This window comes from Schistocerca nitens, unplaced genomic scaffold, assembly GCF_023898315.1.
Source record: "Schistocerca nitens isolate TAMUIC-IGC-003100 unplaced genomic scaffold, iqSchNite1.1 HiC_scaffold_454, whole genome shotgun sequence".
Taxonomy (NCBI): domain Eukaryota; kingdom Metazoa; phylum Arthropoda; class Insecta; order Orthoptera; family Acrididae; genus Schistocerca; species Schistocerca nitens.
The window spans coordinates 85,217-96,801 of record NW_026045987.1 but is presented as its reverse complement, the minus strand read 5'-3'; the positions used below and the strand labels follow the sequence as shown (position 1 = coordinate 96,801).

Genomic DNA, 11,585 nt, shown 5'->3' with positions numbered 1-11,585 from the left:
ACTCCGTGCGAAGGCTGCACTCCGTGTGAAGGCTGCACTCCGTGCGAAGGCTGCACTCCTTGCGATGTCTCCACTCCGTGCGAAGGCTGCACTCCGTGCGATGACTGCACTCCGTGCGAAGGCTGCACTCCGTGCGAAGGCTGCACTCCGTGCGAAGGCTGCACTCCGTGCGAAGGCTGCACTCCGCGCTAAGGCTCCACTCTGTGCGAAGGCTTAACTCCGTGCGAAGGCTCCACTCCGTGCGAAGGCTGCACTCTGTGCAAATGCTGCACTCCGTGCGATGGCTGCACTGTGTTCGAGGGCTGCACACTGTGCGAAAACTGCTGCACTGCATGCAAAGGCTGCTCTCCCTGTGAAGGGTGTACTCCCAGTGGAGGCTGCACTCCATGCAGAGACTGCACTCCATGCAGAGACTGCACTCCATGCAGAGACTGCACCCCATGCAGAGACTGCACTCCATGTGGAGCCTGCACTCCATGTGGAGGCTGCACTCCCTGCGGAGGCTGCACTCATTGTGAAGGCTGCACTCCGTGCGAAGGCTGCACTCCGTGCGAAAGCTGCACTCCGTGCGAAGGTTGCACTCCGTGCGAAGGCTGCACTCCGTGCGAAGGCTGCACTCCGTGCGAAGGCTGCACTCCGTGCGAAGGCTGCATTCCGTGAGAAGGCTGCACTCATTGCGACGTCTCCACTCCGTGCGAAGGCTGCACTCCGTGCGAAGGCTGCACTCCGTGCGAAGGCTGCACTCCGTGCGAAGGCTGCACTCCGTGTTAAGTCTGCACTGTGTTCGAGGGCTGCACTATGTGCGAAAACTGCTGCACTGCATGCAAAGGCTGCTCTCCCTGTGGAGGGTGTATTCCCAGTGGAGGCTGCACTCCATGCAGAGACTGCACTCCATGCAGAGACTGCACTCCATGTGGAGGCTGCACTCCATGTGGAGGCTGCACACCCTGCGGAGGCTGCACTCATTGTGAAGGCTGCACTCATTGTGAAGGCTGCACTCCGTGCGAAGGCTGCGCTCCGTGCGAATGCCGCACTCCGTGCGAAGGCTCCTCTTCTTGCGAAGTCTCCACTCTGTGCGAAGGCTGCACTCCGTGCGATGGCTGCACTCCGTGCGAAGGCTGCACTCAGTGAAACAGCAGCACTCCGTGCGAAGGCAGCACTCCGTGCGAAGGCAGCACTATGTGCGAAGGCTGCACTCCGTGCGAAGGCTGCACTCCGAGCGAAGGCTGCACTCCGCGCTAAGGCTCCACTCCGCGCGAAGGCTTAACTCCGTGCGAAGGCTCCACTCCGTGCGAAGGCTGCACTCCGTGCGAAGGCTGCACTCCGTGCGAAGGCTGCACTCCGTGCGAAGGCTGCACTCCGTGTGAAGGCTGCACTCCGTGCGAAGGCTGCACTCCTTGCGATGTCTCTACTCCGTGCGAAGGCTGTACTCCGTGCGATGACTGCACTCCGTGCGAAGGCTGCACTCCGTGCGAAGGCTGCACTCCGTGCGAAGGCTGCACTCCGCACTAAGGCTCCACTCTGTGCGAAGGCTTAACTCCGTGCGAAGGCTCCACTCCGTGCGAAGGCTGCACTCTGTGCAAATGCTGCACTCCGTGCGATGGCTGCACTGTGTTCGAGGGCTGCACACTGTGCGAAAACTGCTGCACTGCATGCAAAGGCTGCTCTCCCTGTGAAGGGTGTACTCCCAGTGGAGGCTGCACTCCATGCAGAGACTGCACTCCATGCAGAGACTGCACCCCATGCAGAGACTGCACTCCATGTGGAGGCTGCACTCCAAGTGGAGGCTGCACTCCCTGCGGAGGCTGCACTCATTGTGAAGGCTGCACTCCGTGCGACGGCTGCACTCCGTGCGAAGGCTGCACTCCATTCGAAGGTTGCACTCCGTGTGAAGGCTGCACTCCGTGCGAAGGCTGCACTCCGTGCGAAGGCTGCACTCCGTGCGAAGGCTGCACTCCGTGAGAAGGCTGCACTCCTTGTGACGTCACCACTCCGTGCGAAGGCTGCACTCCGTGAGATGGCTGCACTCCGTGCGAAAGCTGCACTCCGTGCGAAGGCTGCACTCCTTGCAAAGACTCAACTCCGTGCGAAAGCTGCACTCCGTGCAATGGCTGCAATCCATGCGAAGGTTGCACTCCATGTGAAGGCTGCACTCCGTGCGAAGGCTGCACTCCGTGCGAAGGCTGCACTCCGTGCGAAGGCTGCACTCCGTGCGAAGGCTGCACTCCGTGCGAAGGCTGCACTCCGTGCGAAGGCTGCACTCCGTGCCAAGGCTGCACTCCGTGCCAGGGCTGCACTCTGTGCGAAGGCTGCACTCTGTGCGAAGGCTGCACTCCGTGCGAAGGCTGCACTCCGTGCGAAGGCTGCACTCCGTGCGAAGGCTGCACTCCTTGCGAAGTCTCCACTCCCTGCGAAGGCTGCTCTCAGTGCGATGGCTGCACTCCGTGCGAAGGCTGCACTGCGTGCGAAGGCAGCACTCCGTGCGAAGGCAGCACTCCGTGCGAAGGCAGCACTCCGTGCGAAGGCAGCACTCCGTGCGAAGGCAGCACTCCGTGTGAAGGCTGCACTCCGTGCGAAGGCAGCACACCGTGTGAATTCTGCACTCCGTGCGAAGGCTGCACTCTGTGCCAAGGCTGCACTCCGTGAGAAGGCTGCACTCCGTGCGAAGGCTGCACTCCGTGCGAAGGCTGCACTCCGTGCGAAGGCTACACTCCGTGCGAAGGCTGCACTCCGTGCGAAGGCTGCACTCCTTGCAAAGTCTCAACTCCGTGCGAAGGCTGCACTCCGTGCGATGGCTGCAATCCGTGCGAAGGCTGCACTCCGTGCAACAGCAGTACTCCATGCGAAGGCAGCACTCCGTGCGAAGGCAGCACTCCGTGCGAAGGCTGCACTCCGTGCGAAGGCTGTACTCTGTGCGAAGGCTGCACTCCGTGTGAAGTCTGCACTCCGTGCGAAGGCTGCACTCCGTGCGAAGGCTGCATACCTTGCGAAGTCTCCACTCCGTGCGAAGGCTGCACTCCGTGTGAAGGCTGCACTACGTGCGAAGGCTGCACTCCGTGCGAAGGCTGCACTCCGTGCGAAGGCTGCACTCCGTGCGAAGGCTGCACACCTTGCGAAGTCTCCACTCCGTGCGAAGGCTGCACTCCGTGCGATGGCTGCAGTCCATGCGAAGGCTGCACTCCGTGCAACAGCAGCACTCCGTGCGAAGGCAGCACTCCGTGCGAAAGCAGCACTCCGTGCGAAGGCTGCACCCCGTGCGAAGGCTGCACTCCGTGTGAATGCTGCACTCCGTGCGATGGCTGCACTGTGTTCGAGGGCTGCACTCTGTGCGAAAACTGCTGCACTGCATGCAAAGGCTGCTCTCCCTGTGAAGGGTATACTCCCAGTGGAGGCTGCACTCCATGGAGAGACTGCACTCCATGCAGAGACTGCACTCCATGCAGTGACTGCACTCCATGTGGAGGCTGCACTCCATGTGGAGGCTGCACTCCCTGCGGAGGCTGCACTCATTGTGAAGGCTGCACTCCGTGCGAAGGCTGCACTCCGTGCGAAGGCTGCCCTCCGTGCGAAGGCTGCACTCCGTGCGAAGTCTGCACTCCGTGCGAAGGCTGCACTCCTTTCGAAGTCTCAACTCTGTGCGAAGGCTGCACTCCGTGCGATGGCTGCACTCTGTGCGAGGGCTGCACTCCGTGCAACAGCAGCACTCCGTGCGAAGGCAGCACTCCGTGCGAAGTCTGCACTGTGTCCGAAGGCTGCACTCCGTGCGAAGGCTGCACTCCGTGCGAAGGCTGCACTCCGTGCCAAAGCTGCACTCCGTGCCAATGCTGCACTCTGGCCAAGGCTGCACTCCGTGAGAAGGCTGCACTCCGTGCGAAGGCTGCATTCCGTGCGAAGGCTGCACTCCGTGCGAAGGCAGCACTCCGTGCGAAGCCTGCACTCTTTGCGAAGGCTGCACTCCTTGCGAAGTCTCCACTCCGTGCGAAGGCTGCACTCCGTGCGATGGCTGCACTCCGTGCGAGGGATGCACTATGTGCGAAGGCTGCACTCCGTGCGAAGGCTGCACTTCGTGCGGAGGCTGCACTCCTTGCGAAGGCTGCACTCCGTGCCAAGGCTGCACTCGGTGCCAAGGCTGCACTCGGTGCCAAGGCTGCACTCGGTGCCAAGGCTACACTCCGTGCGAAGGCTGCACTCCTTGCGAAGGCTGAACTCCGTGCGACGGCTGCAATACGTGCGAAGGCTGCACTCCGTGCGAAGGCTGCACTCTGTGCGAAGGCTGCACACCTTGCGAAGTCTCCACTCCGTGAGAAGGCTGCACTCCGTGCGATGGCTGCACTCCATGCGAAGGCTGCACTCCGTGCAACAGCAGCACTCCGTGCGAATGCAGCACTCTGTGCGAAAGCAGCACTCCATGCGAAGGCTGCACTCCGTGCAAAGGCTGCACTCCGTGCGAAGGCTGCACTCCTTGCGAAGGCTGCACTCCGAGCGAAGCCTGCACTCCGTGCGATGGCTGCACTCTGTGCGAAGTCTGCACTCCGTGCGAAGGCTGCACTCCTTGCGAAGTCTCCACTCCGTGCGATGGCTGCACTCGGTGTGATGGCTGCACTCTGTGCGAGGGCTGCACTCTGAGCAACAGCAGCAGTCCGTGCGTATGCAGCACTCCGTGCGAAAGCAGCACTCCGTGTGAAGGCTGCACTCCGTGCGAAGGCTGCACTCTGTGCGAAGGCTGCACCCCGTGCGAAGGCTGCACTCCGTGCGAAGGCTGCACTCCGTGCGAAGGCTGCACTCCGTGCGAAGGCTACACTCCGTGCGAAGGCTGCACTCCGTGCAAGGCTGCACTGTGTTCGAGGGCTGCACTATGTGCGAAAACTGCTGCACTGCATGCAAAGCCTGCTCTCCCTGTGGAGGGTGTATTCCCAGTGGAGGCTGCACTCCATGAGGAGACTGCACTCCATGCAGAGACTGCACTCCATGCAGAGACTGCACTCCATGTGGAGGCTGCACTCCATGTGGAGGCTGCACACCCTGCGGAGGCTGCACTCATTGTGAAGGCTGCACTCATTGTGAAGGCTGCACTCCGTGCGAAGGCTGCACTCCGTGCGAATGCCGCACTCCGTGCGAAGGCTCCTCTCCTTGCGAAGTCTCCACTCCGTGCGAAGGCTGCACTCCGTGCGATGGCTGCACTCCGTGCGAAGGCTGCACTCAGTGCAACAGCAGCACTCCGTGCGAAGGCAGCACTCCGTGCGAAGGCAGCACTCCGTGCGAAAGCAGCACTATGTGCGAAGGCTGCACTCCGTGCGAAGGCTGCACTCCGTGCGAAGGCTGCACTCCGCGCTAAGGCTCCACACCGCGCGAAGGCTTAACTCTGTGCGAAGGCTGCACTCCGTGCGAAGGCTGCACTCCGTGTGAAGGCTGCACTCCGTGCGAAGGCTGCACTCCTTGCGATGTCTCCACTCCGTGCGAAGTCTGCACTCCGTGCGATGACTGCACTCCGTGCGAAGGCTGCACTCCGTGCGAAGGCTTCACTCCGTGCGAAGGCTGCACTCCGTGCGAAGGCTGCACTCCGCGCTAAGGCTCCACTCTGTGCGAAGGCTTAACTCCGTGCGAAGGCTCCACTCCGTGCGAAGGCTGCACTCTGTGCAAATGCTGCACTCCGTGCGATGGCTGCACTGTGTTCGAGGGCTGCACACTGTGCGAAAACTGCTGCACTGCATGCAAAGGCTGCTCTCCCTGTGAAGGGTGTACTCCCAGTGGAGGCTGCACTCCATGCAGAGACTGCACTCCATGCAGAGACTGCACTCCATGCAGAGACTGCACCCCATGCAGAGACTGCACTCCATGTGGAGGCTGCACTCCATGTGGAGGCTGCACTCCCTGCGGAGGCTGCACTCATTGTGAAGGCTGCACTCCGTGCGAAGGCTGCACTCCGTGCGAAAGCTGCACTCCGTGCGAAGGTTGCACTCCGTGCGAAGGCTGCACTCCGTGCGAAGGCTGCACTCCGTGCGAAGGCTGCACTCCGTGCGAAGGCTGCACTCCGTGAGAAGGCTGCACTCCTTGCGACGTCTCCACTCCGTGCGAAGGCTGCACTCCGTGCGAAGGCTGCACTCCGTGCGAAGGCTGCACTCCGTGCGAAGGCTGCACTCCGTGTTAAGTCTGCACTGTGTTCGAGGGCTGCACTATGTGCGAAAACTGCTGCACTGCATGCAAAGGCTGCTCTCCCTGTGGAGGGTGTATTCCCAGTGGAGGCTGCACTCCATGCAGAGACTGCACTCCATGCAGAGACTGCACTCCATGTGGAGGCTGCACTCCATGTGGAGGCTGCACACCCTGCGGAGGCTGCACTCATTGTGAAGGCTGCACTCATTGTGAAGGCTGCACTCCGTGCGAAGGCTGCGCTCCGTGCGAATGCCGCACTCCGTGCGAAGGCTCCTCTTCTTGCGAAGTCTCCACTCCGTGCGAAGGCTGCACTCCGTGCGATGGCTGCACTCCGTGCGAAGGCTGCACTCAGTGAAACAGCAGCACTCCGTGCGAAGGCAGCACTCCGTGCGAAGGCAGCACTATGTGCGAAGGCTGCACTCCGTGCGAAGGCTGCACTCCGAGCGAAGGCTGCACTCCGCGCTAAGGCTCCACTCCGCGCGAAGGCTTAACTCCGTGCGAAGGCTCCACTCCGTGCGAAGGCTGCACTCCGTGCGAAGGCTGCACTCCGTGCGAAGGCTGCACTCCGTGCGAAGGCTGCACTCCGTGTGAAGGCTGCACTCCGTGCGAAGGCTGCACTCCTTGCGATGTCTCTACTCCGTGCGAAGGCTGTACTCCGTGCGATGACTGCACTCCGTGCGAAGGCTGCACTCCGTGCGAAGGCTGCACTCCGTGCGAAGGCTGCACTCCGCACTAAGGCTCCACTCTGTGCGAAGGCTTAACTCCGTGCGAAGGCTCCACTCCGTGCGAAGGCTGCACTCTGTGCAAATGCTGCACTCCGTGCGATGGCTGCACTGTGTTCGAGGGCTGCACACTGTGCGAAAACTGCTGCACTGCATGCAAAGGCTGCTCTCCCTGTGAAGGGTGTACTCCCAGTGGAGGCTGGAGGCTGCACTCCATGCAGAGACTGCACTCCATGCAGAGACTGCACCCCATGCAGAGACTGCACTCCATGTGGAGGCTGCACTCCAAGTGGAGGCTGCACTCCCTGCGGAGGCTGCACTCATTGTGAAGGCTGCACTCCGTGCGACGGCTGCACTCCGTGCGAAGGCTGCACTCCATTCGAAGGTTGCACTCCGTGTGAAGGCTGCACTCCGTGCGAAGGCTGCACTCCGTGCGAAGGCTGCACTCCGTGCGAAGGCTGCACTCCGTGAGAAGGCTGCACTCCTTGTGACGTCACCACTCCGTGCGAAGGCTGCACTCCGTGAGATGGCTGCACTCCGTGCGAAAGCTGCACTCCGTGCGAAGGCTGCACTCCTTGCAAAGACTCAACTCCGTGCGAAGGCTGCACTCCGTGCAATGGCTGCAATCCATGCGAAGGTTGCACTCCATGTGAAGGCTGCACTCCGTGCGAAGGCTGCACTCCGTGCGAAGGCTGCACTCCGTGCGAAGGCTGCACTCCGTGCGAAGGCTGCACTCCGTGCGAAGGCTGCACTCCGTGCGAAGGCTGCACTCCGTGCCAAGGCTGCACTCCGTGCCAGGGCTGCACTCTGTGCGAAGGCTGCACTCTGTGCGAAGGCTGCACTCCGTGCGAAGGCTGCACTCCGTGCGAAGGCTGCACTCCGTGCGAAGGCTGCACTCCTTGCGAAGTCTCCACTCCCTGCGAAGGCTGCTCTCAGTGCGATGGCTGCACTCCGTGCGAAGGCTGCACTGCGTGCGAAGGCAGCACTCCGTGCGAAGGCAGCACTCCGTGCGAAGGCAGCACTCCGTGCGAAGGCAGCACTCCGTGCGAAGGCAGCACTCCGTGTGAAGGCTGCACTCCGTGCGAAGGCAGCACACCGTGTGAATTCTGCACTCCGTGCGAAGGCTGCACTCTGTGCCAAGGCTGCACTCCGTGAGAAGGCTGCACTCCGTGCGAAGGCTGCACTCCGTGCGAAGGCTGCACTCCGTGCGAAGGCTACACTCCGTGCGAAGGCTGCACTCCGTGCGAAGGCTGCACTCCTTGCAAAGTCTCAACTCCGTGCGAAGGCTGCACTCCGTGCGATGGCTGCAATCCGTGCGAAGGCTGCACTCCGTGCAACAGCAGTACTCCATGCGAAGGCAGCACTCCGTGCGAAGGCAGCACTCCGTGCGAAGGCTGCACTCCGTGCGAAGGCTGTACTCTGTGCGAAGGCTGCACTCCGTGTGAAGTCTGCACTCCGTGCGAAGGCTGCACTCCGTGCGAAGGCAGCACTCCGTGCGAAGGCAGCACTCCGTTCGAAGGCAGCACTCCGTTCGAAAGCTGCACTCCGTGTGAAGGCTGCACTCCGTTCGAAGGCTGCACTCCTTGCGAAGTCTCCACTCCGTGCGAAGGCTGCACTCCGTGCGATGGCTGCACTCTGTGCGAAGGCTTAACTCTGTGTGAAGGCTCCACTCCGTGCGAAGGCTGCACTCTGTGCAAATGCTGCACTCCGTGCGATGGCTGCACTGTGTTCGAGGGCTGCACACTGTGCGAAAACTGCTGCACTGCATGCAAACGCTGCTCTCCCTGTGAAGGGTGTACTCCCAGAGAAGGCTGCACTCCATGCAGAGACTGCACTCCATGCAGAGACTGCACCCCATGCAGAGACTGCACTCCATGTGGAGGCTGCACTCCATGTGGAGGCTGCACTCCCTGCGGAGGCTGCACTCATTGTGAAGGCTGCACTCCGTGCGACGGCTGCACTCCGTGCGAAGGCTGCACTCCGTGCGAAGGTTGCACTCCGTGCGAAGGCTGCACTCCGTGCGAAGGCTGCACTCCGTGCGAAGGCTGCACTCTGTGCGAAGGCTGCACTCCGTGAGAAGGCTGCACTCCTTGCGACGTCTCCACTCCGTGCGAAGGCTGCACTCCGTGAGATGGCTGCACTCCGTGCGAAAGCTGCACTCCGTGCGAAGGCTGCACTCCTTGCAAAGACTCAACTCCGTGCGAAGGCTGCACTCCGTGCTATGGCTGCAATCCATGCGAAGGTTGCACTCCATGTGAAGGCTGCACTCCGTGCGAAGGCTGCACTCCGTGCGAAGGCTGCACTCCATGCGAAGGCTGCACTCCGTGCGAAGGCTGCACTCCGTGCGAAGGCTGCACTCCGTGCGAAGGCTGCACTCCGTGCCAAGGCTGCACTCCGTGCCAGGGCTGCACTCTGTGCGAAGGCTGCACTCTGTGCGAAGGCTGCACTCCGTGCGAAGGCTGCACTCCGTGCGAGGGCTGCACTCCGTGCGAAGGCTGCACTCCTTGCGAAGTCTCCACTCCCTGCGAAGGCTGCTCTCAGTGCGATGGCTGCACTCTGTGCGAAGGCTGCACTGCGTGCGAAGGCAGCACTCCGTGCGAAGGCAGCACTCCGTGCGAAGGCAGCACTCCGTGCGAAGGCAGCACTCCGTGCGATGGCTGCACTCAGTGCGAAGGCTGCACTCCGTGCAACAGCAGCACTCCGTGCGAAGGCAGCTCTCCGTGTGAAGGCAGCACTCCGTGTGAAGGCTGCACTCCGTGCGAAGGCTGCACTCCTTACGAAGTCTCCACTCCGTGCGAAGGCTGCACTCCGTGCGATGGCTGCACTCTGTGCGAAGGCTGCACTCCGTGTGAAGGCTGCACTCCGTGCGAAGTCTGCACTCCGTGCCAAGGCTGCACTCCGTGCGAGGGCTGTACTCTGTGCGAAGGCTGCACTCTGTGCGAAGGCTGCACTCCGTGCGAAGGCTGCACTCCGTGCGAAGGCTGCACTCCGTGCGAAGGCTGCACTCCTTGCGAAGTCTCCACTCCCTGCGAAGGCTGCACTCCGTGTGAAGGCTGCACTCGGTGCGAAGGCTGCACTCCGTGCGAAGGCTGCACTCTGTGCGAAGGCTGCACTCTGTGCGAAGGCTGCACTCCTTGCGAAACCTCCACTCCGTGCGAAGGCTGCACTCCGTGCGATGGCTGCGCTCCAAGCGAAGGCTGCGCTCCGTGCGAAGGCAGCTTTCCGTGCGAAGGCAGCACTCCGTGAGAAGGCAGCACTTCGTGCGAAGGCTGCACTCCGTGCGAAGTTTGCACTCTGTGCGAAGGCTGCACTCCGTGCGAAGGCTGCACTCCGTGCGAAGGCTGCACTCCATGCAGTTACTGCACTCCATGCAGACACTGCACCCCATGCAGAGACTGCACTCCATGTGGAGGCTGCACCCCATGCAGAGACTGCCCTCCCTGCGGAGGCTGCACTCCCTGCGGAGGCTGCAGTTATTGTGAAGGCTGCACTCATTGTGAAGCCTGCAGTCATTGAAAGTCTCATTCTTTGCAAGGGCTGCACAGCTTAATAAGGCTGCACACACCGTTATTACTGCGTAGTCTTATTTCATCACTCCTATTAAGTGAGAAGATCTTTGTGGACGTCATGCAGTGTACGGTCTGCAAACCATGTCAAAGTAGCATGACTTGTAGTCAGTACACCTTGTGGGATAGCACTGTTAATGAAATAATGACAGATTGTGAGGAAGATACATATAAGAAAGAGACATGTTGCTACAGGTAGAGGAGCATATGTTCTGATATCAGTAGCTCTTGTCAGAGCAGCTCACAGCTCACCATGAAAGGAAAGCACACCTACCAGGGGCAACACACATTCGAAAGACAGTACAGATTGTGAGAGACTACACTGATTGGAAGTGGCATATGTTATTAGGAAGTGACTCTATTGAAGGACAGAACGTGAAGCATGGACACCACTCCTTTTGAGGGCAGCATCCCTACTGAGGACAGAAGATCTTGGGATGGGAGAACCACACAATGTGAGCTCAGCTTGCTCTGCAAGGGGGGCTTGTTATGCGCTGCATTAGAGTACAGCACAGCTAGCTAGCAAGGTTGGCACACCTTGCGGGGACGGCACACCAAGCGGGGACGGCACACCAAGCGGGGACGGCACACCTTGCGGGGACGGCACACCTTGCGGGGACGGCACACCTTGCGGGGACGGCACACGAAGCGGGGACGGCACACCACGCGGGGACGGCACACCAAGCGGGGACGGCACACCAAGCGGGGACGGCACAGCAAGCGGGGACGGGACACCAAGCGGGGACGGCACACCAAGCGGGGACGGCACACCAAGCGGGGACGGCACAGCAAGCGGGGACGGCACAGCAAGCGGGGACGGCACACCAAGCAGGAACGGCACACCAAGCGGGGACGGCACAGCAAGCGGGGACGGCACAGCAAGCGGGGACGGCACACCAAGCGGGGACGGCACACCAAGTGGGGACGGCACACCAAGCGGGGACGGCACACCAAGCGAGGACGGCACACCATGCGAGGGTGGCACACCATGTGAGAATGGCACACCATGTGAGAATGGCACACCATGTGAGAATGGCACACCATGCAGGGACAGCACACCTCACAAGCACTGCACACCTAGAGAAGGCAGCACACCTGTGAAGTTAGCATGCCATGTGAAGACAGGTCGCCCTGCAAAGATACC

The 11,585-nt window shown here is 61.5% G+C and overlaps 1 protein-coding gene across 1 annotated transcript in view; it reads left to right on the top strand.

Moving 5' to 3' along the window:
• Positions 1–10,944: 10,944 nt before the first annotated feature.
• LOC126232146 (uncharacterized) overlaps positions 10,945–11,585 on the top strand; it is a gene marked incomplete at both ends in the record, with an annotated part of 78,769 nt that continues 78,128 nt past the window's right edge. Inside the window, one exon of the mRNA XM_049942451.1 lies at positions 10,945–11,359. Coding sequence (XP_049798408.1) covers positions 10,945–11,359 — 415 coding nt within the window. The remainder of the gene's footprint in view (positions 11,360–11,585) is intronic.